Consider the following 27,349-nt stretch of genomic DNA (forward strand, 5'->3'; position numbering starts at 1 on the left):
TTGCCCTGATAATTTAATATGTCTTGATAAATCCAGCAAGGCTGTCACGGGAGTTTGTGTAATCAGAAGGATAGGAAATGCTGGTTTGTACTAATCCAAGGTCTGTGAGCTGCTGGCACAATGCAAAACACCACAAGGAAATGCAAATGATTCAAAACACCTCCACTCCGAAATCCTTCCTTTCTGTCCTTTTTCTATCCCCAAAATAAATGCACAGATAGGTAACTAAGGAGTAAATGAAGTGAGAGGAAAATTGGTAAATCCTCCCAAGTTTAACCTGGTTTATGCTTACTCGGCTGTGCATCATTTTTCAATTTGATTTGAAATGTTCATTTTTTATATTTGCTTTTCAGAGAGAGGGAAAACAGTATTTTGGTAAAATCTAAATGGTTAATAACAGGCAAACAGGGCAGCTGGCTGCTTCTCTCCCTGAACTCTCCTCCTGAGAGGGAGCTGTCAGGAATTACCTGTGGCAGTCTTGGCGTCAGCTCTCAGGCTCATGCTGCTCTGTTTATACACATGGATTTTCTGCTGCTGAAAAAGAAAAAAAAAAAGTGGTTAGCTGTAACATTGGTCAGCACCTCTTGTGAGAACTGTAGGGAGTTTCAGTGAGAGGCAAGGAGGAGCAGTTGGTGCTTCCCAGATGACTTGCAGGTACATCACTGCAATTATGACCCCGAACACTTATGCAGATGAGGAAGTGTATGGACATGAGCTGTCTCATCAGTAATGCCTCTACACCTGAGTCATCCCTCTGGGTGCTGGGACAGTCTTCATGGTGTGCTTTTAAATTCATGTTTCAGAGACTTCAAAACTGACCCTTTTCCCTCTAACCATTTGGGTTGTTTTCTGAAATCTTTCTAGTAAACACATTAGCATGGTCTGGGTATCTTCTAATTTGAGTGTCAGTTGTTACACATGTTTGACTCACTTTCCACAGATCAAATTTGCCAGAGCTTATTAACTTCAAGATCCTTCTCTCTGTTTTCCCTTTCTTATATTTACTTGTCAGCTTTCAGCAAAGTAGTTTTTATTAACATTGTCAATTAAATGCCATCCTGCCTTCAGCGTCCTTTAACTCAGTCAGAGCTGAGCGTGATCTCCCCAGTGCCCTGTTCTGTCTCTGTAGGCATTTGCCTGTGTGGGTGTGAGATTGTGCAAACCTGAATGGTTGCATTTTACACAGGTGTGCATGACCAGGTGCAGGGCAGGAGGAAGCTGAGCTGTTTGCTGGGATTCACATCAGGGCTGAAACTTGCCTCTTGAAACTGCTTAATTTTGCACTTGCCTGTGCTAGGATCTTTTTACTTGATACATGCACCTTTAAAAGGTATTATCTCCTCTTTGACTGAGTGCAGTATAGAAAGCTGTCATATGTCAGTGAAACAAATGGAGTACTCAGTGTAGATGAAATGGGAGATGTTTACAATACCTAGGATTATTCCTACGAGTTTTATGTAGTAGCTGAAGTAATTTTTAACCTTGGGGAAACATTCTTTAAGATACTGAATGGCATTGTTACAAGGGAGTTATTTAATAACGATTGTAAAGATTGTTAGTCCCTGGGTGGAGATGCCATAATTTCTCAGACCTTAACAAGGAGAAGAAATTTAAATCTTGAAGTAGCAAATCATGAGAATACACTGAAGGAAATCACATAACAGATGGGCTATAAGATTAATGAGCCAGTTGCAACTTCCTGATGAGTTTGTTGCCATTTGCTTGTGTGCAGGAAGAGATTAAGACAATTTTTGTGCCTTCTTTCACTTCAGCTCTTTTGCCTAAATCCTTTCCTATGATTTCTTTTCTTAGGCAAAAATAATTGTATTTTACCTATATTTATATACAATTGTGTGTTTTGAGTTAATTAAAAGCTAAGTCAACTTCTCTCCAGAGCATCATGACCATGGCAGAGAGGCAGAGTGCTGCAGGTCAAATATGATGTGGTTGCTGCTTCTTTTGAGTCCTGCTTGGCTGCAGAGTTCTTCAGATGGGCTGAAGTTGCTTTAAGAAGCCAAAATACTTTACAGCTCTTGACAGAGGATTTTGTGGTGCAGTATTTTGTGCCTGCCCAACTGCAGAGATGAATTAAGCTTGTAGAGCTGGAATAAGTGGTGTCTCCTTCCACAGGGCAGGAGCAGGCTGGAGTGAAATCCATTTGACTTTTGTTTCCATGTATACAATAGTGATGTACACAGTGCAGATCTCTGATCTGTGTGAAGGTCACACTGCATATTAATCAGGCTTGAGTAAAATGAGCTCCTTCCCTAAGTTTTTGGAAGCTTTAAGTTATTTCTGTAATTGTTCTTACTGATGTGCAGTTACTATGTTGAATAGGACCTGTGGAGAGAAACACCCACTGTAGGAAGGTAAGATGGGTCTGAATTTCAGCTTTTCTTTCTTTGCCTTAACGTGAAGTTATTCTTTGGCCCTATGAACAGACCCCTTGAAATGCCAACAGAGCCCCATGCACCAGGGCTACCTGAGAGTGCCCTGCAGCCTGAAACAAAGGCTGTGATAAATCAGGGGCAAACTGTTGCTATTTGTCAGGTGTTTAATGGTGTGTGGGGGTGTGATGCTAAAAACAGTTGTTCTGATCCAGGCAGATGAGACAGCTGACTGTCACGAAGAGCTGCACACGTACTGCCCTGTTTCAGCATCACAACTGGAGCTGTCTGGAGTCCTGTTTCTTCCTCCTTCCCTGTAAAACACATGGCTGGCAACTGTGACAGTCTTTGGAGAACAGGGACACTTTGCTGGAGAGTGTGTTTGGCTAGGAAGATTTGACCCAAGCATGGAAGAGCCAGTTTGCAGTGATGGGGGCCAGCAGGGGGTGTGGGGCTGGAGTTCGTGTCCTGGCTTTGAACTGAATGCAGCAAGGTGTGGGTTTAGCTCTCAAGGTTTTCTGGGGGACAGCCATCTGTGCAGTGAAGTGACAATGTTCCTGTCCCCTTTAAAAATGTTGTCACTGCGTTTATCTTTGCCTGGGGCAGAGCCAGAATTCAGGACAAGGCAGGACAGAGTCCAGGCAATCAGGTGCTGCAGTGACCTGGAGGGAAATGCTCTCATGGGTGATGGGCTCCCTTTGGCTACTCTTGCAGCAAGAGCAGTGGCAGTCACCTCGAGGTGACTGGAATGATGTACTGGAGTACTGCATCCATCCCTGGGGCCCCTGATAAAAGAAGAACATGGACTTTTTAGAGGGAGTCTGGAGGAGGCCATGAAGATGCTCAAGGGGCTGGAGCACAATGCTGTGAGGACAGGCTGAGAGGGCTGGGAGTTTTGAGCTTGGAGAAGGCAAAAGGGAGGACTTATAGCACCTTCCAGTGCATAAAGGGGATACAACAGAGCTGGAGAAGGATTTTTGACAAAGGCATGGAGAGACAACCTCTAAACTGTTAGAGGAGAGATTCAGATTGGATATAAGGAAGAAGTTTTTACAATGAGGGTAGCACAGGCTGCCCAGGGAAGCTGGGGATGCCCCATCTGGGCAGTGTTCAAGACCAGGCTGGACTGGGCTTGGAGCAGCCTGGGCTGGTGGAGGTGTCCCTGTGCATGGCAGAGGGTGGGGAATGAGGTGGACTTTAAGGTCCCTTCTAACCCAAACTGTTCTGTGATTCTGTCAAGCCCTTGGTGGTGTGGTTGGCTGGAGTGGGGGGCTGACTTTGATGCCAGGGGTACCTTTACATCCATGCTGATGGTGCTGCTGCTGAACCAGCTGAAGGCCCTGGTTGGAGGGAGAAGAGGCAGCCAAGGGCTGATGCCCACATTGCCTTTGGCAGTGTTGGTCACGTTAGAAGCTCATGAGAAGGTGTTTGCAGAGCTGCACCCGCAGCCCTGGGGTGCTCTTTGCAGAAAGGCTGTGAGGAGGAGGAGGGGGCAGCAGGGTGACCGCAGCACAAGTGAGCCCAGCACCCCAGGAAGCTCTGTCCCCAGCCCTGAGCCCTGCAGGCCTTGCCTCACCCTCTTGGTGGTTTTTATTTAGCTTTTACCACAGGTCTTTTAGTAAAGCACGTTTCACCCAGGCTGTCAGAGGCTTTCTGTTTGGAGTATTTTTTGAGTAATGATTTGGTTTCTGGCCATTTTGAGCTTATAGGCAATAAACTCTGCAGAACGGATCATCAAGGGGGCCATTTGAGCTATTGAAATGCCATTAGAAAGTCTACTGATTTACAGGGTAATTCAATATGAAAAACATATCCCTTACTGAAGTGAATAAGACTCCCACCCTTTCTTCACAAACTATCAAAGCTCCTTTGATGTTTTAGGCTTTAGCTATTGTGCTTTGCTAATACAGCCAGGAAACTGGGGACCTTTTGTGTAACCATGGAGAAAAAGATGAACAGCAGAGTTACCACATGAAATGAGTTACTGGCAGCTTTTATAAGGATTCTGGATCAGCCATCGCACCTTCTTGCCTCCCAGATTTCATCCTATTTAGACATGCAGTTAAGACATGTCAGACCATGCTGCAAATTTAATTTCTTCTGGAGACAGTGAGCAATCTGTGCTGTTTGCTTGCTCCACCCCTGTGCTGTTTGTGGGGCCGTGCTGGACCTGGGCTGGAGTCCTGGATAACTCACCTGGTGGAGATCACCATGTGGCTGTTCCTCTCCCAAGCCATGCCCTTTTGCTGGCTGGTTGTGAGGGAAAGACCTACTTTATAATAATGAAATCAAAGATAAATATGTATCTGAAACAAAGACAATCCAGAAGCATCCAATTAACACTGCTAAGCTACTTAGGGTAAGCTAGACAAAAACTGTATTTCTGCAGTGGCAATGATATTTTTGTATGTTTGATACCATGAGATGCTCTCATCACTTAGAGAGGTCAATTGCTGAGGAAACCATCCTGCTTTAATTTAGAAGCCAGCACCATGAGCAGATGTGAGCAGCTTTTGTCACGTTAGTGCGATTCTGAGTGGGAGCAAGAATCCCTCAGCAGCTCCTGTGCTCTTGATATTCAGTGTCCATCCTGGGCCCAAGGTGATGGAAAAAATTGCTTTTTCGCTGCCCCTGCAAGGCCTTTTGTGCCCTTGTCGTGCCAGACCAGAGGGATGTGATCGATGTGCGGCTCATCCCGCAGGCTGCCAGGGCTGTCTGACCGGCTGGTGCTCCCTGTGCTGCTCTGTCCCGGGGCTCCTCCAATGTGGGGCAGGCTGCAGGCAGAAGAGTTGTTCTGGTAACTGCCAGGGGGTTTTTCTGCCTAGTCTTCCTTGTGAGACCCACTGCATCTCCAGAAAACCTGGTGCTCTGTGCCCTGATGGAGAGATCAGCTCTCAGAATTGGCAGAGAGAGGGGATGGCTGTGTCCTGTCTGACAGATGGATGGTACACCCCAGGCTCTCCTCTGAGTGCCACACTGCAAAGCAATTAAACCCATCCTGGGCTGCAAAGCCACAGGGTGTTTGGGATGTCAGGTCTGGGATAAGATTTTCACTTGTTGGCTGGACCTCCGTGGTTCTGGGTGGGAATTTCTGTGCTCCATCACTGCTGAGGACCTGCTCACACTGCACTGAAACCTAGCTGCTGTGGCTGGGCTTACCCAGGAGCTTTGCCAGTTCAAAAAAAAGTGTTGGCAGGGGAAGGAGGGAGGGAGGTATGAATCTGTTAGATGGCATTACATAAGGACTCTTTCTTGGTGTTCACCTGCCCAGTTTCATAAGTGTTGAGTTTCAGGAGTGAGTTGGTTGTGTTTGTGTCAGTGATGCAGTGGCAGCTCTCCAGACTCCTTCCAGGAGGGATCTCCTTCCTGTGGAACAGGCAGGAGATGAAGGATTGGTGCAGAAACACAAGTTGGGCAGCTTTGGTAGCTGACTTCAGTTTGTGAAATGGGAGATAGAATAAATAATTATATTTTTACCAACATAAGAATGCTATTTAGACCTTAGTGGAATTTATCTCTAACTTTTTTTTTTTTTTTTTTACTTTTTATTGCAGTACAGATATTTCTGTCAAAATGGGGAGAAGAGGAAAATGCATTCATGCAAGACACATTTCTAAAGTGTGATTTGCTGTACAAGTGTTGCATGTCTGCTGTATGTTTAAAAAAAGATCAGTACAATCATTTGCAGTGTGAAATCACTTAACAGATCAGTAGAGCCCTGCAATCTCTCAGAATGAGGCGAGTGAGGGACAGGATGTGAGAAACAGGCTGTGTGTCTCTGCTGTCCCAGGACTTTATATCTAATAGTAAGAATCACAGTGACAGAGTGCCTGATGTGCATCCAGGGGCTGAGGAGAGGCTTGAGGTGGTGCCTCCACATCTGACACTGTGGTGTTTTTCCTGTCTTTCTCTCATATATTCTATGTTATCTGTTCTCAGAGACTGGATTTTGACTTGCCAGCTGGTCTCATTTGGTGTGAAAAAGCAACTCACATGTCTCCACAGCACCTCTGGTTTCTAGCTCTCACTCTCTGGCCTGCTCTGTGGTTTCTTTTTTGCCTTTGCTTGTTGTCTTTTTTTTTTTTTTTTTAATTTTAAATTCCTTGTCATTAGTCTGCATTTTAGCATGTACATTTTTTCTCATGAACACATTTAATTTTACTCTGTCATGTAAGCAAGGCATCCCTTGGAAATTAAAGTCATGTACATCTCCACTTGCTAAATTTAGTGTCTTAAACCTCCTATGATAACAGTGGCATCTTAGTTTGGGAATCCTTTTGTCATTTTTGGGTAGAAAAATCTCTGCCATCATTCCCAACTTTATAGATGCTGTAGTAGGTTCAAGCAGGACTAGTTGAGGTGCTGAGTGCTGTGGGTGTGAGTCAGGGAGAAGTGCATTGTCAGGGGGATCATTTGGGGTTGTGGCAGCTCTCTGGAGCTGGCTGGCTCCACAGTCAGGATGGGAGAGAGGATGACAGTTTAACTATGACTGTAAAAGTCAGCATGGGATGCTCCAAATTGCTTTTATCTGGCAAAACAACTGCAAATCAGTGCTGTCTCTGGTGGCATTGGAGCTGGCTTGTCAATGTGTGAGTTCCTAGAGGGATTCTCTCTACCTAGACTGGTCAGTGTGCTTATCCCATGTGAATTCAGTTCTGGGCTTTGCTCCTTCAGAATAACAAAGGTTGTCTAAATCAGGAATGACTAATGAAAGACTAGCTTATCCTGTTTGAATTCATACTTTGTCCTGCATTTGCTTTCTTGGTAAGCAGGGATGTATAGCTTGTTGGCCTTTTCCCCAGGACTGAAGGGCAGAGGGAAAATAGAGTTCCAAGTAGTGAAATTTGGGATTGATTTACTGCATGTTTTCTTCTGGCACACACATGAAGCTCTCCATACCTCACTTTTTTTTCTGGCATCAATTTTAATATCACCAATGTGAAAGTTACCTTCTTCGTTTTTCACTTGTTTTAAAAAAGTTTGCCTGAGTCTTCTGTGGGATTCCAGCAGAACAGGAGCCTGGTGTTTGCTTCTGCTGTTGCCTGTGAGGTTTGTCAGTGGATCCCCCATGGCTTCCATGGAATTAAGCTGCCAGCTTTGCACTGGCTAATTGGGAGAAGAACTGGACACGTTTCCTTCCCCCTTCTTGCATGCAACAAGAGTTGATAATGATGGCTGGGTTGTACATTATTTATTGGGCACAGTGAGTGCCCATGGTGCTCTGAGAAAGAGGAAGGAATTGGCTTCTGTCAATGAGTTTATTATCTGGGTCATTCACAGACTGAGGCATCTCACATTAATATATTCAATGAGAATTTATTCTCTAAGGCAGTTTGCTCCTGAGCCTGGAAGGAAATATAACCGTGTGAGGAAAGTGTTCCCATGCAAAGTATTCCCAAATCCATGGTGGGATTTCTTGTCAAAGCTACTCACTGGAACACACTGTTAATAGAAAAGCTACAGAGCTTTGTGTAGGGTGAGCCTCCATCTCCTAATAGGGCTTGGTGGGAGTATTGCTGCTGATAATCAGTTTTCTGCACAGAGCCCCACGCTTATCACTTCATTATCTGTTTACTCAGCAGCTGAAAAAAGTCCAGCTTTGGGTACTTCCCAAGAACTGCTCACAAGACTGGCTAGAGATTGTTGAAAATGACCCTGCAATCAGTTTCCTTTTATAGAAGTTTGTCACTTGTTTCTGCAAGGGACTCCTGATGTGGCAGCTAAGAAGAAATGATGGCTTATTTAGATTTGAATGTAATGGGATTTAACTGTGGTCATTTAGTATCTACTCTACAAGCAACTAAGCTGTTCTTGGTTTAGAGTGGAGCAGAAGTGGGTGGAAAAGATAAACCATCTTCCTCTCAAAAATTAGCCCCTGTTACAGTAATCCTGTCAATACCTAATGATAGTAGCTTATTTTGACCACACTTTCAGATAATTGGTTTGAGTAACATCCAGCCTGTCTTGCCGATAGAGATGACGTTTTCTGGTTTCCTTGATTCTAGAAAGGAACATGTTCCACTTTCCTCTTGCTGGATGGTATATCAAAATCTAGATCTTCAAATTATTTTTGCTCATGTCCAAGAAAAGAGCAAGGTCTAAAACTGTTCTAATGAGCCCAGACAGTGGAACGTTATTTTTTCCCTTTGAGGGACAAGAAGGGTATGATGCAGGCAAAATAAATGGTACAGGAACAGATAAAAGTTTCTTTGGTGCATTCGCACAGGTTGAGACTGAGATCTCCAGCTCTACCTAAAAGGACAGAGGAACCCCCCAAATTTACTGCTGAGGAGCTGTCTCTGCAGGCAATACTCACTGTACCCACATCCCTAGGGCTTGTCATCCTCTGGGAGTGACAGTGTTGCAATGAAGAGCAGATTCCTGGATTCTGGAGGATCAGGAGTAAAGCATCAAAAATCCAGGCTACGCTGCACATCCTCAGAGTGTTTTTCATCCCCTTGTAGATAAAACAGGTTCATGTGCTTGGATGACCCTTTCCATCTGGGCTAATATAACACTTATGGAGTCACCCAGTGTAGGAATGAACTTTGTGTTTAAATAAGATGGAACACTTTTTCAGCAGTGCTCTGGCAGTTTGACCAGGGCAGATTTGGGAGGGCGCCCAGCAGGTTTTGCCCTCCTCTGCCCCATGGGCAGTCACTGTGCAGCAGGACAGCTTGAGAGCTTCCTGCTCATGTCTCTGCTTCTCCCTACCCCCTTTCTCAGCTGAGCTTGCTAAAGAAACAATCAGCCAAGCACCAGGCAAGTCGGTGTGGGGGGCTGTTTGCTGTGGTTTTGGAGTCGTGTGAAAACAGCCGTCCATTGTGCTGCCTTTGCAGAGGAGCAGTGGCGGCCGGAAGAAGAGGCGGGAGCAGAATTTTGGGGCAGCTGGGACTCTTAATCTGCTTTTGGTCAAAGCTTGATGCCAGGATGGCTTTTCCCTGTACTTTGTATCTACCAAAGAACTTGGTTAATGATTTATCAGTTCATAGAATCACAGAGCAGTTTGGGTTGGAAGGGACCTAAATGATCATCAAAGTTCCAACCCTGCCATGGGCAGGGGCACCTTCCACCAGACCAGGCTGCTCCAATGTTCTGGTCAGGAACACTTCCAGGGATGGGGCAGCCCAGCGTCTCTGGAAGCTGTGCCTCACACACTCACAGTCAAGAATTTCTTCATAATCTCGAACATTTACCCTCCTTCAGCTTAAACCATCATCGACCCTGTGCTTTCCCAGCAGTTTCCAATGACCGCTGTTGGACACGTCCCAAGCCCTGAGGTCAGCTGTGCTCTGCTGGAGGGGTGCTGGGAGCTGCTCTCCTCTCTCCTGGGTGAGAGCTGCACATCTGCAGGGGAGCAGGATGTTCATGCTGTGATGTGGAGCTGCCTGCGTGCTGTGGCACAGACAGGACACGGTGCACACTCATTTCGGTTCTTGCTTGGCGCCGTGTCTAGCAAGGAGAAACCCTCTTGGCTGATTATGTTCTTTCTGGTTAGCACTATCTTGGTTAAAATTCTTAGAATTAAAAGCTTCAGAAGTTTGGAGGAGGAGCTTAGAACAGAGAATTGAAGCTGTGTCTAAAATCATCGCTTAATTCATTTTAGATCTGCATGATTCTGATTTTGTGAAGAATAATAATGCTGGATCTGAGTGGATTTCTTCAAAGAGGAGCAAAGATCATTCAAGTTGTCACATGTTTTGGCTTAGGTGGTTGTGATCTCAGAAAGTTTCTGGTGTGCCCTTGCAAGTTTGTAGTTTCCCTTTGTCATGGAGAAAGCTGTGTCTGTGATTAATACGAGGTCGTTGGTGTTATTTCTATATATAAATAAGCTTAGTGCCAAGAGCCTTGCCTCAGCAATGCATATGCAGTACTCATTGTTTTTAAGCAATGCACTTCTTATTTTAGTAACGTTTTTGAAGCGCCTGTTCCTGTTTTGAACATGAACATTAGGTGAGAAAAGAGTAACTGAGCTTGCAGGTTTTAAGCAGCTCTTGGTGTCCCTGTGTTTGGCTTCTGAAGGATTGCCCTGAAAACATCTTTGTGACCTCAGAAAAGCTCATCAGCATTTTCCCAGTATAAGTTTTGTAGCTCATTTCTAGGGTGACTAAACTGTCTTTTTGTGTTAATAGTTCTGGTCATAAGAAGTTTCATTTGCAGAAAAATTTGCAGATTTCTCATCTCTGGAAGTGTCCAAGGCCAGGTTGGATGGGGCTTGGAGCATCCTGGTGTAGGTGAAGTATCCCTGCCTGTGGCACTGAGGTAGGAATGAGATGATGTTTAAGGTCCATTGCAAACCAAACCATCCTGTGATTCTGTGGAATTTGGGTTTTCTGTTTTTTGTTTGGTTTTTTTTAAATTACTCCAGCTTCACAAAACCATGCTGTTTCAGTGCCTCATAATGTGTTTTTGCTGTCAACAATAAGAAAAAGAATTTTTAAAAAAATATATATTTTAGTCAGTAAATGGGTAGCTGCAAAATTCTGTACACCTATAGCATTTCTTCTTACTCTATCTCTAACAGTATTAAGCAATGTTTCCACAGGAACAGGGTTCTTTACAATAGACAGTGTTGTGGCTTGCTTCAAAGCCACAGCCAGAACATGTAGGTGTTTGAAGAGTACCAGATCTTTCCATCTCTTGCTGTGAATTTTCCAGTGGGTCAATACTTGTTCTATCTCTGTATCTGAAACCACCCCCCCCTATTTCAAGTTGCTCTCTGTGGTAATGCCCCAGAAGCCTTTCAAACTCTGCTGGGCTGCAAGAGGAGCTTTTTAGAATCATGAAAAGTCACAGTTTGTGATGTGGCCAAGATCTAGTCAGCAGCTCCAGTTCAGGATCAATTGTTCAAGGCCAGGCTTGACAGGGCTTGGAGCAGCCTGGCTTAGTGAAAGATGTCCCTGCCCATGGCAAGGGGTTGGAACTGGATGATCTTTAATGTCCCTTCCTAAAAAACCCATTTTATTATTTATTTTATGGCTCCATCAAACTCCTTGCTAGTGTAATCTTATCTCAGTCTCTTTCAGTATGATGTGTATTAGGAGTTGAACACTGTTAGGTGTTTTATTATCTTTCCTAGGGAACTGTGTTTGTAATATTTCCCTTCACTGAATGTGGGGCATTCATTAAAAGGGACTGTATCTCTTAATTTACTTCTCTCCAAGGTGGTTTCTGAGAGGACAGGAACTGAGTGGCTTCTTGGTTTTTATTATAGGGCTTGGTAAATCTTAAAGAAAGCAATTGATGTGACTTTATTTTCAGAGGAGATAAATGCTTTCCAAGGGGTTTCTGTCCTCAGCTGGTGAGAATTAAGGTAGAAGACTAAAACTGGTGTGACTTTTCCCAGAGTGAATAAAATCTTGCTTTGGGAATTATGGGAATGTGTCCCCTCCTCAGCAAGGGCTGTCTGTCAGCAGGAAGAGGAGCATGAGGTCCACATTAGCAGTGCCACCCAGGTGGGGATGTGCTTTTCTCCAGGAGGGAATTTATACTTTAAACACATTAGTGTGCTGGAGTTAAAAGCATGTGTGTTTGTATATAAAACACACAACACTCTGGCACAGATAAAATGCCAGGCCTTCCATTCATAAAGAAAGAAAACATTTGTCAAGGAGGGGACGTGACAGCAGCTGTCCTAAACATGAGTGGCTTTGTGAGTGAGCCTGTCCTGCTCTTGGTTTACCCAGGATTGCCATGTGCTGGGGCTCGTGACAATCCTCAGAAAAAGCTTTGTTTGAAGAGCAGAAGGTTTATCTGCAGCTTTGTGGGTGATGCTGAGTTTTGAATGGGAAATGTGGTCAGCACCAAGTTCTGTTCTGGATCGACCTATGAGCAAAACCAGCCCAACCATGTTCTGACCTTTTCCTCTGCAAACCCTTTCTGTGTGTGTCTCCACCCTCTGGTTTATTTAATCCAAGGTAAATCTTGGTCACGTTAGTTCCTCTTCTTGAAACCACACTTTGGAAAGGGAAAAAGAAATACTGAAAAAGGGGAAATATGTGCCAGCATGCTGCTGGAGGTGCCAGCAAGCCGCCTGTCAGCTTGCAGCTGCACACAAAACCCTGGAGAGCCTCCTGTCCTTCAGGGGTAGGCAGGTGGCTGGGCCAGCTGGGCAGCACATCCCAGTGACACAGCACCTTGTCACCATCCAGGGCTTGGGAAGGCTGGAGGCCAGAGCTGTTCAGCTCCTTCCTGGCTCAGCCTAATTACTGGAGTCACAGCTGTGACTTCATGGTCACAAGTGGGTAGTGAGATCATCTCTCTCATGAGGTAGATGAGGAAAACTGTAATCATAGGCTTGATAGGACTAAAAATTGCTTGGTCTTGGACAGTCTGTCTCTTGTTGTAATGCTTGGCCTCAGGATTTCAGGACGATTTTTATTTCCTTATTGTTTTTGGTACTGCTACACAATCCCTTGTCCTTCCCCAAGAAAAACTTCACCTCTGCACCCTTTTTTCTAACTGCTGTTTCACAGAAATATTTTGATTGTACTCTTCCATCATCCCCACCAAAAAAACCCTCGAACAGAAAACTAAACCCATAAACAAAACCCACTCTGCAAATAGGATATGATCTAACTTGGCAAAGCAAATGTTGGCAGTGGTGTGTCCTTTCTGGGTGTTGTCAGCTTCAACCTACATTCTTTTTGCTGCCTGAAGACTTGATTGTGGCTCCCAGCACTGGACCTCATGGGATTGGAGCAGAGGCATGAGCATGAACATCTGGACAGCAGGAGCAAGCATCATACCTTCAGGAATGCTGGGGGAGTGCATGCCTTGGCACTCCTTTTTTTTTTTTTTTTTTTTTTTTACCTTTGGAAACATCTAATTGACTATGCAGCCAGAAACTACTGCTGCTTTTACATGATGTTCTGGGATGTGTGTACCAGAGATATGGAGCAATCCCATAAGTGGTTGGCAGGGAGTGGGAGAGGGAATATGTGGGCTAAAGTGCTTTTAAACCTTTATTTTCATCTTTCCCTGTGTCCCAAGCAGGTTGTCTCCTGTGAGATGCCACTCATATATTTGATAGTTTGCTTTTCACCCTCCTGTCTGAAATCAATGGGCAGATCATCTTGCAACATGGAGAGGGGATGTGGGTGGATGAATACTGGCTGGGTATAAACATTAGTCCTTAATAATTTCAGTGCTAAGAAACTGCCAGGTGAGGAAGTGAGAGGAGGAAGAAGGAAGAGTCACTGTGATTAATTCCACATCAGGGAAGAATTATCAGGGCTGAGGTGCTTAGGCTTCCCCATGGTGATGCAGCCCATGCCAAGGTTGGAAGTTCTGGATTTAATTTCTCCTTTTTGTATCTTCACTAAGGATGAGTAATGGGATTAACACTTTAAATGGGAATATGAGCTCTGCTGGGAACTGTACTTCTAAAGACTGGCATGCCCCTGTGAAATGCCATTTGAAATCTTAGGTTTTGCTGGTAACTTGGTCCTGCATGTAAATGAATCCATCGTGATGCTGACAGGGGTGGTGTTGTGTGTCCCTCAATGCACTTAGCTCAAGGCTTGAAAGTCACTGAAAAGACTGAGAGTTCTGGTGCTTTGGAGCAATTGGCTCTTCTTGATGTCTGCACTTCTGTGGAGTCCAGGTATATGTTAGTTTTGTGGGTTTTGCAGAGTTTCCCTGGCAGTGCAAGGCGCTAGGTCTGGTTTTTGTCCCTACCTCTGCTCCTGCCATCCCCATACACTGCTTTCCTTTTCTGTAAAAGCGATGGTGCAAGGTGTGCTCAGCACCCAGAGGGGCTTTGCTGTGTTTGGTTGGAAAGGTGGAGGTGTGTGGGCTGTGTTTGATGTGGGTGATGTGTTTGCAGTGCACAGTCTCGTGTGCAGCTCCTTCCCTCTGTCACGTTGGCTTCGGGAGGGACGCGGCAGCAGCGCTGCAGGAACGTGACACCAGAATGGCAGCTGGGTGACAGCCAGCACTGTGGGCCTCCCTCAAACTCCTACCAGCCACTTTTTAGGGTTCCAGCTGTCCCCAGTGCAGTAAAGATCAATAAAGGTCTTCTCAACACCTGATGTTGAAGGGAATGAAGGAAGGTGCCTACAAATCAAGCTGTCTGCAGAGCTGTTGGTTTGTGTCTGTGCCTCTGGGTTGTGGAGCCCCATCTTCCTGGCATCGAGATGCTGATCACATCTCACTCCAGAATCCTTCTCTTTTAGTTTTACAGTGCTCATTATAAGTGATCAAGCATCACAAATAACTGAACTTTTCCATCAGATTGCCTTTTGCTGCACCACCAGGACTTAACTGTTGTTAAAAGGATGGTATTTGGCTCTTCAGTATCTGACAGAAATGGTTGGAGTAGGAGAAATTTGTGACCTTTCCACTTTCTACCTGAGGTGTTGAGAAATTTGATGGATTTTATCTTTAGGACTAATGGGTTTTAATGGTTCATGATCTCATCTGCTGTGGCCTGGTTTTAGAAAAAGAAAGAACTATTGGACAAAAATGGAAAAGCAGCAGTACACCAAATGAATTACATGTAGTAGGAAGATATTTTAAAAATAGTGACACACCTAATGGAGACTCAAATGAGAATAATTTCTCAGAAGTTCAGGATTATGCAATAAAGTCCACAAATAACAAGAAAATATTTCCCAGCACTGAATGGTGGAGAGCAGCACAAGGAGAGGTGAGGGAACAAAGTTCTGGGGAGACAGCTGCAGAGAGGGTCTTTGCATAATGATGCAGCTGCTTATGGGGTCCCTGCTCCATGGGCTGGATCCATCAGCAGGGTACTGGGGCTCTGCCTGATGCTGTACATGGATTGCCCCTAAGTTACCCCTTAGCTGTCCTGCTGAGCTGTGTGTGGTGATGTGCTGTGATGGTCCCTGGGCAACCAACAAGAGTGCCCTGGACACAGAGCCTCAGACTGTGTGCAGACTGTGCTGCTTAATGTAAAGTCATAAATGATTCATAAAGTCTGCCTAGATTTGTTAGGGAGGTTAATTAAAGCTGAAGGTGAATGCTGTGCCTTGGAAGACTTCTCAAGACTGAGAGAACTGTTGTTGCTTCTCTGGCCAGTCTTTTTGTTTTTCCGTTTTTATTTCTGCCTGGTGCCTGTTCTCTTCTTCTTGGGGCCAAACCCAGGTCTGTGGTGTGCACTGGGCTACCTGGATTTGCTTTTTCACTGCCCTTTCCTTCCTGGGGGACATTGCCTCAGTTCCAAGCTCAGCTGTGTCACTGCTTTACTTTGAGGAAGCTCCACTCAGCACCTTGTTGTGGTGGCCCTTGGAATGTTTCCATGTGGGAAGTGCCACCAGCTTGCCTACTTGGCACCAAGTCAATGAATTTATTTCTTTAAACAGAAGAAGTGGCACAATTTCCTGGGGTTTTCTGCCAAGTTATATTTGGTTTGTGTAGGAGACAGAAAATACTCTCATTGTTAATCTCCAGATCTTGGAGATAGAGAAGGGCAATTCCTGTATCATGTGTTCAGTGATAAGGCTAAAATGTGAGCTGTGAGGATCATCCCTTTGCAACTCCAGCTCTACAGCTATTGAAAGATGTTTGTTTTGCTGGTAATAACTGGTTGTTGAGGTTTATTGATATGCTGTCACTGCTAATTGCATGGAAATAGAAGATTTTTGTTGTTTGATTATTGGTCAATGAGCAGAGACCCCGTCCCACTTTCAGCCTCTTTTACCTGCAGTTGTACACACAGGTGTCTGCAGGCAGATTTCCATACCTTACATATGCAAAGCTGATAGCCTGATAGCAGCTACTGAAGGTGAGCATGGGTGGATTTGCTGTAATCAAGTGTTCAGACTGCTGAAAATGAAGCCCTGCATTTTCCATCCTTTAATTTAGTGGTCCTGCATTGATGTCAGTATTTGCCTTTGGGAAATTAAAGTGATCTGTGATTTTCCTTCCCTTCCCATCCCTTAAAAATGCACTAGCTGTAGGAGGAAGACAAGAGGAGTTGGAAGGAAAATACAGTGATGGATTGGGCATGGTGGTATTTGGCATGGTGTTACAGAGATGTGTGGTGAATAATTAAGATTTAATTGTGCTCAGCTCAGAGCTGAAGCTCTGCTTGTGTGTGCTTGTGGCAGGGAAAGGCAGCATCCATCCTGCCCATGCAGTCCTGGTTTCACAGGGGCTGTGGGAGGGGCTGGGGGGCTCAGGGGGGCTCAGAGCAGCCTTTTCTCTGTGCCTGCCATCTCCCCTGGCCACCATGGGCTGTCACTGGGGTGGTTCATGGCAGTTCAGAGTCATCCCACGTTCTGTGCCCTCTGCAAATGGACTGGCAGGGTCTGGTCATCCTTCACATTTTCTACTCAGCCCATTTACCAGCCCAGCCATTCCCAGCCCCACACTCTAAGAGGTTGTGGATGAAAAGCTCTCCTCTCTTGCAGACTCCAGTGTGTTCATGGCATTCTTAGACTCTCCCAGGTCCCCCCCACATTTTGTTTGGGATTTCACTTAAATTTCTGAAGGAGTGGGTTCTTACTCAGTGATGGTGCTGATGGGATCAGAGCCTTGTCTTCCAGAAACTTCAGTACCATGGGATTTATAAACAGGCAATTGAATCCTCTTTCCCTGCCACATAGCTTGGGAAAAAAGGTAAAAAATCCCTCTGGAGAATTGTTGTATTTATTTGAAAATATAAGGAGAACAAAAACATAATAGTCTCTGAACGAGTTGTGTCTGTGTTTTGCTTTTTTTAACTTTATAGCATTAATTTTTTTTTTCAAATATGCTCAAGAGCATCTTCCTGCAACCATTACTTGTAAATCATTCATTGCTTTAGAGGTGTTTCTCAAAAGCAACATAAATTGCTGTAACACCAAAGGAGTCAGCTCTAGCTCCTGCTTTGAAAAGGTTTTTTTTGTTTGTTTGTTTGTTTTTTTAAGATTTGAAGTCTCCTTTCTAAAATCTGTATTATATTTGTAGCTCTTCAAGCAGATTTTCTTGGCAGGAATTTTCACACGATAAATAAATCTTGTTCCTAGCTCAGCAAATCTCCTGTTAGAGGTGGGTAATCCCTTGGATGAAACCAGACTAAAATTGATTAAAGAGTTCAGGATTGGCTAAGAGTCATTAGTTATGCATGCTTGTTCATGGCTGGTGCACAGCTTATAATTAGGCAGCTTGAACAAAAACAAAAGTAATATTTTAAGCAGCTGTCCCGAAACAAAAAATTAGAATGACAATATTACAGTAATAGCTGGAATAACTGGTTATAGGAGTTTTGAGAGAGACTGACTTTCCACCCATGTGTGAGTTGAGCTGCAGAGTATAAAACTTGGTTCAGGTGAGCTGTGAGGGCTTCAGCACTCAGGGTACTGCAGGTGGGATTGGACCCTTTCCCAGTGCTGTCCATGTCTGCCCCTGGCACCTGGAGGGGGAATTACTGTCCTGAGTGCTTGCCAGCCTTTGCAGGAATAAAAAAGATATTTGATGCCCTGTTGTGTGTGTGTTTGCTTTTTTTTTTAGGTAACCTAATTTGAATCTTAGAAAGTGCATGCTGTACATTTGTAGGAAAAACACTTTAATGTGTTGGTCTGGAAATGCAAAATCCCCTTTGTACTAGACAGCCCTGAGGATTTTCAAAGGTGTCTGACTTGATAGACAGGTGTCTGTCAGCCTCAAAAAGTGTAAGAGGGACTGATTAATCCAGAGACCATGTCCTTGGCTGAGAAAATTGCCATTTGACCTGTCCAAGGAGGTGCTACCTTATTAAAATACAGAAAGATCTGACATTCCACAAGCATGATGTGGTAACAGCTTAAACAAGAAAGATGACAAGAAATAACTAGAGGCATGTGAAAAACCAGCTTTAGCCTAACCCAGACTTTCAGCTCTTTCGACTGAGCAGAGCCTTGGGAATTGCCTCTACAAATGACTGATTACATATGCAATTCTCTTAATTAAAATTAAAAATTATGGAGGAAGTCAAATAGATATAGCTACTTGTTTAATTAAGCTAATGAAGTCCCTAGGTAGCTTTTATATTTGCTTTACTCACTGCAAGTGTCTGGCCTGTTCTGTTTTTGAAGCCCTGTCAGCATTGACATGCCTTAGAAAAAGGCTGTAACTTCTAGGATGCTCATGGGTTGTGCCTGTGGGGAAGGAAGGATGTTCTAGGCTCCAGGGTAAACACAGTCACCTTTTGTGTCTGATCCAAACACAATAAAAAGATTCCCACTGATTCTGATGTGCCTCAGATCAGACTTCCCAGATTGGGTTATCTGTTGTGGGGATGGGAGGGGAAGAAAAAAAAAATCTTGTAAACTTGTGCTTGTGAGATTTAATGCTCTTGCCAGGTGCAGTGTTGATGTCTTTTCATCCTGGAGGCCCATCTTATCTACCTCATCTTGATTTTGGAGAGTGAGTGACTTGAAGCCAGGCTCCCTTTGGATCTGCCTCTTCCCATCCTTTCCCAGGGGCAGGCCAGGCTCTCTCAGAGGCCAACTCACTCTACCTGCTCTTCAAGTTCAGTGGATGCTTCAGCTGGGTGTTGATGTGTTGCCTGAGAGATTACCCTCCTTCTGAATTTGTTTTCCAAACCTCTTCCATTGATGAATCACACACAGCCACTTTTTATTATATGTGTGAAGGCATGTGATTAAAGGAGCCCTGTTTTGGTCTCCTGCATCTGCTCTGCTCCTGAACTGGCTTATTTTCTGTAATGCAGAGAAGGGCAGTAAATAGCACCTGCCCTGTTGTTGGGAGCGATGTCAGCACAGCCTTTCTCTGGGGAAGGTGGTGGAGGGGGGCCCCTCCTTGTGGGGAGCCAGTCCCTGGCAGCTCCCTTTGAAGTCAGATGGAACAGCAGGATCCTGGCAAGTTCAGGCATGGGGCACCATGTGAGTGGTTTGGGTTAGGAGTGGAACTCCCAGCAGCCTGCCCTGGCAGAGGTTTGTGCCTCGCAGTGGAAGTGGAATGAACTCCTCATCCTTACCTGCATCTGCCTGCCAAAATCCTCCAGCCTTGTTTTCCCTGGTGGGGCTGTGGAGTTCAACACAAGTCAAAGTGTGTGCTTAGCTCAGGGCCAAAATCCTGTGCTGTTCTCACACATAGAGCTGAGCTCCAGCAGTTGCTCTTTTCCACCCCTTGTGCTGTGGACAAACGTTCTGCCTTCCTTTCCTTCAGGGTGACTAAAGGATTTACTGCACTGATAAGCATATGTTCCTCTCCCACTGAGCAAAACTTGGCCAAGTTACCTCTAAACCAGCCAGAAAGTCTGTGTTTTTGCTCCTGATTCTTCCCTGGGGGACCAGGCTGAGGATGAAAGTGCTGGAGAGAGGGGAGGGTGATTGTTTACAGGTCTACCTGTATGATGCTGCATGCCACCAGTTTAATTTGATTTATTCTGAGATCACTGCACCTCACAGCATTCATAGTATCAGGCATGCATAGAATTTCATACTTCTTTGCTCCCAATACAACAGGACTTTCCTTTGGCTTTAATACTAAACCTTCCAGGCATAAGCCTGTGATTCCCTAAAATAGTTATCCCATGCCAGGCAGATCTTGGCATTAGAGAACTTTGTACACATCGCTCTTTGATGATTGTGTCAAATACATATGGATGGTTACATTCTTGTATCACTTATCTCTTAATATTACAGTGTAGGAGTTCCCCCTGAGCATCATCTGTGCTGCCTTCAGGCTGTTGAGTTTTTCTGAGCCTCTTTTGCTTTCTTTAAAAAGGAATATCAGCTGTATTGTTGACCTGAACTAATTTCATGGTCTGCTTTGGACTTTAATAACTCTGTCAAGATTAATACTGTGACACTGTTTTTCTGTAAAAATGTAGGGGTTTTGCCTTTAACATCAACGCTGGGAAATGAAAAAACAGAAAAGAAGTGAGGGGCACAGCTTGGCGTCTGCGTGGTGCTTGTGTTACACCCACGCTGTTGGGAGGCTGGGACCCGAGGGTGTTTGCTGCTGCTGGAGGTGCTGGCATCACTGGGGCTGTGCCAGCGTGGAGTCAGGGCTTGGGCTGCCAGCCCAGGCAGGGTGATCCCTTCCATGGCTGGAGGGCCAGTGCTTTGGCAGCTGCTTCCCTTTGAAGTGCTCAGGTCTTACCCAGTAACAGAACATGGTGAGAAGCCCTCTCTGCCTGTGGAAGTAGGTGCTGGTGCTGGAAGTGCTTTAGTGACTGGAAAGATTGAAGGAGGGCTTCTATCAGGAGTTCCTCCTTTTGGGGACAGAGTGGGGTACCAGACTCCTGATCTGTGGGTCTCTGGTTTGAGATGGTTCTGGGCAGTTTCTGCGTGCCCAGCTCTGGCTGCAGTTGCTGGGTCGGGAGAGTTTCCCAAGCGTGTGCTACAGCACTGCAAGGGTGAAGGTGGTGCTGAGGGTGTGAAGGTGATGCTGAGGGTGTGAAGCAGGGCAGGAGCACGAGGGGCTGTGCTTGCAGGGCTGCCTGAGGTCACCCCCAGTGCCTGAGCGAGGTGCTTGCTGTTCACACCCAGCTCAGCACTGCGGGTCCAGCAGGTGGGAACAGCTCACAGGCATCGGCTGCTGCCGGCACGAGACCACCCCAGTGGTGATGCTCAGGGTGTCCCTGTGATGGGGGAAAGCATGTTCTGTCAGGCAGCTGCTGCTCTCAGGGAGCTGCTGATGTTTCTCAGGCCAGCTCGGGTCTGTGGTCAGATGTTTTCCTTTCAGCTTTTTAGGTCAGGCGTTATTTTCTGTTTCGAGCACGTTCCGCATGTCTGAGAGTTACCTCAGGTACCAAGCTGGCTGCTACTTAACTGGACAAATTCATCCTTAAAGGAGATCACAACAAGTCCAAAAACTAGAGTTTTCCCTGTGGTCTATTATTTAATTTCATTGTATTGTGTGTTGATCTGTTGCTACCAATTTAAGACTAGAGAAACCCTTAAGACTGTGTGGTTCAAACTCTTGTCTAGGACAAGAATTCCCCATTCATCCTGCATCCATCATCCTTGGTGTGCCAAAGTTTCAGCAGCTCCTGGCATGCTGGGGCTTCAACCTCATTTTGGAGCCTTTCAGGTGTAGTTTTTAATTACATCCCCCTTAGATGTTCTGTAAGAAGATATTGAGTGCAGCTCAAGTCTCTTGGACTGTGGTACAACATGAGCACAGCTGCTCAGTGGGTGTAGGGGATTTGACTGGTCTTTAATCTTGGAGTCTGGAAGGGAGAGATTGTTTTATATAACCCTCATAAATCTCCTGCTATTGCTTTCTGAGTTTGTTTCTGGTTTGTAAGACTGCTATAGGCAGAGGACTGTGCTGTGCTAGGGGCAGAGGAATTCTCTTTGCAGAGATGGAGAGCAGGGTGAGTCAGGACTTTGGGCCCCGCTTTGTCTGTGCCCTGTGTCCAAGGTGGGGGATGCTTTTGTTGGATTCCCTGGCCTCAGCCCAGCTGCTCAAGTCCTGACAATCCTTTGCTTTTAAGACTGAACAAGGAGTACAGGATTTATTCCACATCCCACCAGAGATATTGTGTCAGAAGAAGGGAGGAAGGATCTTCTTTGTCAGTGTGGAAGCAGGAGTCTGACATATCTGTATGGAGACTGGCAGGAAAATGATAAGCACTGAAGAATGATTGTGGAAACCTAAGTAAGTAAGGATTTTTCTGTAAAACCTGTATCCCAATTAATTTATCCCAATAAATGTTTATGATTATATATTATTTTATATTATTATATTATTATATATTTTGGAAATATTTCTTTACAAAGGTGCACATCTCTCCAGTGAACTGAAATTTGGGCAAAAATTATGCTGGAGTTGAAATCTGGGAAATGTCTTCAATATTAATGGAGACAGAGGCCTGTTCAAACATAGCTTCCTAAAACCAGTGTAATATGCAGTGCAAACATGCACAAAAATTAATATTGAGTCAAGGCTAAATATTTGCTTTAGATTGTCCCTGTGAGACTGATTTAATATATATATATATTTTTTTTAGTGGAGAATGTAGTGTCCATAAAATCAGCATTTTGGTAGGATTTTCCCAAGCTTTTAGCTTCCTTGTTTTGTGTCCTGATAAAAGTGTTTGCGTGGCACCTTGGAACGGTAGCTGGAATCTCGTGAATGAGATGTTTACTCATTCTTTTTCCTGAAAATATTTCTTCTGCTCATCCTAACAAATTCCCAGCAGCTTAAATAGCAATTTCTCTACTTCTGCAACAAACTGTGGGCTAGGGAAATGTATGGTTGGCTGTGCTTCCCCTTCACTTAGGCTGTGTTTTCTGGGCTGTGTCAGCACTCTGTGCCTTAACCCTGCAGAGTCAGCCCAGCTCAGACACCTCCAGCTCTGCAGGTGTTTTCCTTCCATTTGGAGCTTGGCTGTTTGGCTCCTCTTTAGGGGTCACCTTTCTGTTTTTACAGTATCTTAATATTATTTATTGCCTGTTTGGGTCGTGGCAGCAGTGTGGTTTTTTTTTGGAGACCGCAAGTCTGGGTTGGGGTGATCCCAGCCCTTGCTGGGGAGCTCAGGCTGGTGTTGGTTTGTGTCTGTGTGTTTGCACTGCAGAGGAATCAGAGGGTACACCCTGTGCTACCCCTGGAAAAGGAGCCAGCCTGAGCTCATCATCCTCTGCTTGTACAGGAGGAGCAGGGAGGGTTTGGATGAGCAATCTTTATTCATTCCCCCAGACAGCTCCATTTGCAGAATTCCTGTTCTGCACAGGTGATCGATACCCACGAGGTGTGAAGCTTCTCTTTGCTGATTTTAACCTTGAAATTTGTGGGAAATTCAGGATGTGCCTTGTTACTTCTTTCTTTGTTTTTGTTTTTTAACTGAGATTTCTGTGTGACTGCCTGACTCAAACATCAGGAATCCTTAGCTATGATTTTAGCTGGTATATTAAAAAAAACAGCAGCAAAAATGAGACCTTCATTAAAAATGTATCTCAAAATGAAAAATCTACTCACCAGAAAATAAATGCTTTCTTTCAAGGACAGGCTGACTGACACTGGGATTGAATCTCTGATCCCTAAAATTATGTTCTGTATTTCTATCTCTATCTAATTTAGATTAAATGACAAGAAGTCCTTAGGTAACAGCACTAACAGTTTTCTATTTCCTCTGGTTTAAGGCCAAAAGGTGATTTATGTAAGAAATCAGCATTTGCCTCAGTGATGATGGTATTTTGAGAGACTGAAGCAATTTCACTGAGATAAAATATAATAGAGAGGAAATATCCATATAATTCTCAAAACAGATGTACATTGATCTGAGAATTTAGTGTTAGTCCTGCTTCATCTATCTCACAAATTGGAACACTATTATCTGTATTTTATTTTTTAAAAATTTCTGTTTCCTCTAGCAAGTTTGAGATTGTTCAGCACTTCCAGGGAAGAGGAGGATTCAAGTTCCTTATTTTTTATGAAGCCCTGAATGCTGAACAATTTGGGCACCAGATGCTTGATGTTATTTTTTAATTTTTTTTATTTCAAATAAGGTGTGCATGAGAATATTTGAAATATTATCAAATGCTGGCAGGATTAGTCAGGCAAAATCCCAAGAAGAATTTCTGCCTCAAAAAAAAAAAAGAAATCCAGACTAATCTTCTAACATTTCCTTTCCTTTTTTTTCAGGTGGATTTGGAGCCAGAAGGCAAAGTGTTTGTTGTGATAACTCTTACAGGAAGCTTCACAGAAGGTAAGGGAGTTTCTCTGGCTTGTTCCCATTCGGAGCTGGACTCTGGTGTGTGTCCCTCCATCTGTTCCAGAGCAGGGCAGATGTTTGGATTCTTCATGTGCAGATGTGGCTGAGGTTTCTGGAGTGATGGGGAAATCTGGAAGGGGCTGTGGGTGGCAGCTGGAGCTGTGTGTGCTCTGTGCTCAGATCTCAGAGCTGGGGAGTGGGTGCTCACTCTGGTTTATTTTCCTGAAATTGTCCTTCAGACAGATTGTTTTTGTCACTCCTGCTTTTCACCTGGCTGCCTCTTTTAGGGCAAGCTGAGGAGAGAGCAGGGCATGTTTAAAATAGAGCATGTTTAAAACATCTGGATGTTTTTTATTCTGTAATGGTTCACATCTACTTCACGAGCATTTCTGTTCCCTGGGTTCACTTCTCACAGGAAGCTTGCAAGGTTTTAGTGTGACAGCTGCCCCCAAAAAGTATCCAGGCAGCCCTTTTTTTGGTAACTATATTTTATAGTGTGATGGTTTTGATATCCCTGTTGTTTATTGTGATAGCAGTTATGAGTGTGGATGTGAGCTGTGCTGCAGCAACCCAGAAATCTTTATGTTTGTAACCAGAGAACAAGGTGTGCTGGGGGAACCTGCAGGAATTTTTTGTGGGGATGAAAAGAATGCTAGAAATTGGCTTTAATTTCCTATGACAGAGCCAGGGATGGAAAGAGAATAAAGTAGAGGGCTTTTACTGATTTACATCCCAGTTTGTATCCATTTAAAGCAGGGCTGAGCAGGGATGGTGGGCATGAGCATAAACCCAGGATGTTTCAAATCTGTGCTGGTGGCTGAGCATGTTGCTAACAAGGTCTCAGAGATGAGAAATGAAGAACTCAGATGTTTGTACAGCTACTGCTTTCCAAGGGAAATGGGAAATGTTGGAAATAATTTACTTCTCTTTCCTCTGTTGTTCTTGAGGATGTGTAGACTGACAGAACAGGAAGATCAAAGATGGCTCTTGGCTTTTTTCTTGTCTGGCTGTTCCCATGTATGGTCACATTTAGAGTTTCCAAGAAAAGACTTAATCCAGGGCAGGCCTGATTGCAGATACTGACTTTTCCCAGTCATTGGGTAAAGGAGGTATTCATGAAGAAGGGATTTCCCTCTGATACAGAGAGGTCTTGCTCATAACATCTTGTATAATTCTACTTTTGTCTCTTTTGCTAGAAAAGTGGAGGCTCTGAATTGTATTTGAAATTTTAAGGGTTTTTTGGAAGAAAGTCTGAGGATAATTCACAACTTGAAAGTTGAAAAAGCAGCTCCCCACTTGTTCCCCTGATCTGGAGTGCAGCCACTGCCACATCCTCCCTGCCCCCTGTGGCCTCTTATGTGAGCTGGTTGTTTTGTTTATGGAAATAGCCAAATTCACAGGGTCCCAGGCACCATTGTCTACCTCCAGTAAAGTAAAAGTTGAAAAAGTGAGCAAAGAGAGGGGGGAAATAGGGAGGGGGGTAAGAAGATAAATCAGCAAAACCCAAAAACCCCCCAGCAAAACAATTGAGACTGGGGTTTTAGGCCCACCTGAGACTGCCCTGTTTTATTTGTCCTGTTTGTTTTGTTTGTCCTGTTTTGTTTGTCCAGTTTTGCTTACTCAAAACAGGCAGTCCTGGTGGTGCTTGGACTTTACCTTTAGGAATGGTGTTTTTTTGTTTTAATCAAAAGTTCTTCTGACCAAAATCTCAATTCTGCTCCCCTGCAGCTGGGGTGGGGGAGCAGGGTGTCACTCCTGTGAGTGCCAGAGGCATTTGAGCACTGCCAGGATGTCAGGGCAGTACAGGAACCATGCACTGGGAAGAGGTTGGGGTCTTTGCAGGTTCCCATATGGCTCTTCTGTCCATCAGTGCTACCCTGCTGTTGATGTGTTAAAAATACATCTAGTTTTTTAAAAAAGAAAGGAACAGAGCAATAGGAAGTGAGGGAGGCCTAGAGAAATTACACCTGCCTCCCTTTATTTTCTCTGCCTGGATATACTTGCTGTGCTAAGCTGTATCTGATTATATTAACTATCATCATTCAGCTGACATTTCCTGTGTAAAGCAACCAGTGCAAAATTAAAATGAAAATCTCCTTACCTTGGGAGGAGATTACCAATCACAGAAATGACAGAATACTCTGTCAGGGAGGGACCCATAGCTGGAAGGATCAGCAAAGTCCAAGTCCTGAACTCCCCAGGGGTGACACAGCCCTGGTGGCCCTGGCACCCAGCTGGGGTGGAGGGAAGCCCCCTCTTCCCCAGCAATCTCCCTCACCCCAAGAGCTGTTTCAGTCCAGGCTGTTTATAGAGAAGGTGAGGACTGACTTCTCCCTGCCAGACTTCAGGCATTGCTTAGGGATTGATTTCCTGCCCCTTCTCAAATGAATTTATTTACTCTTTTCTGGGTTTTCTTTATTTCACCCTATTAGGAATTTTTTTCAGGTCATCAAATTTTTTTTCAAGTCATACAATTCCTTCTGAAAACTTTCTTATTCTTTTTACTCTGGATATAAATATGATTTTCTCCCCCAGCCAAGGGTGTCTTTATCATTTCACTGTCTCAGTTTGTGTTTCCTTGCCTCTGCTCTCTTAAAAATAGTGACTGTGCCTTCTGTGAGGTGGATGTGAGGCAGGTTATCAGCTGAGGAGCTGGAACAGGAGCAGGGTGCAGTGTGTGGGACCCCACCAAGCTCTGGGGGCTGCAGGAGCTGTGGTTTAACAGGACCCAGGGAGTCCTGCTGCCCTCCCTCCCTGTGATCCCTGTGTGTGCCAGGGTCTCTGAGATATCCACAGGGTCTCTGAGATATCCACAGGGTCTCTGAGATAATCCATGGGGTCTCTGAGATAATCCACAGAATCTTTGAGATAATCCACAGGATCTCTGAGATATCCACAGGATCTCTGAGATATCCACAGGGTCTCTGAGATATCCACAGGGTCTCTGAGATAATCCACAGGATCTTTGAGATAATCCACAGGGTCTCTGAGATAATCCACAGGGTCTCTGAGATAATCCACAGGGTCTCAGCTCTTGCAGGCCCTCTTTAAAAAGATAAAATCTGCTTTATTGCTCTCTTACACACGTAGTGCTCTTGAGGTGCCCCAGAGGGTGTTGCTCAGCTGGTGACATGAGTTCAGACCTGCTCTCCAGTGTTTGTTGCTTTTCCCCACTGAATGCTGGCTTCAGCTGTGAAAAAGCAAACTCTGAATTAGCTCTTCTTGGGCAGGATAAGATTGATTTGAAATAAAAAGCCTTGCAGTGAGTGTGGGTGAACCACTGTTGTGGTTTGTGTCTCTGGACCCCTGTGAGAGGTTGGAAGAGATTCCTGAGAGCTGGTGATGGTGC

General features: G+C 44.7%; 1 protein-coding gene across 1 annotated transcript in view; it reads left to right on the forward strand.

Annotated features, from left to right (window-relative positions):
* The window catches only part of PRKCH (protein kinase C eta), a 114,172-nt gene that overhangs the window by 2,347 nt on the left and 84,476 nt on the right, over window positions 1–27,349 (forward strand). The window contains 2 exon segments of the mRNA XM_033063905.1: window positions 23,931–23,994; window positions 24,416–24,427. Of these exon segments, the coding sequence (XP_032919796.1) occupies window positions 23,931–23,994; window positions 24,416–24,427 (76 nt within the window).

Source organism: Catharus ustulatus, chromosome 6 (genome assembly GCF_009819885.2).
Source record: "Catharus ustulatus isolate bCatUst1 chromosome 6, bCatUst1.pri.v2, whole genome shotgun sequence".
Taxonomy (NCBI): domain Eukaryota; kingdom Metazoa; phylum Chordata; class Aves; order Passeriformes; family Turdidae; genus Catharus; species Catharus ustulatus.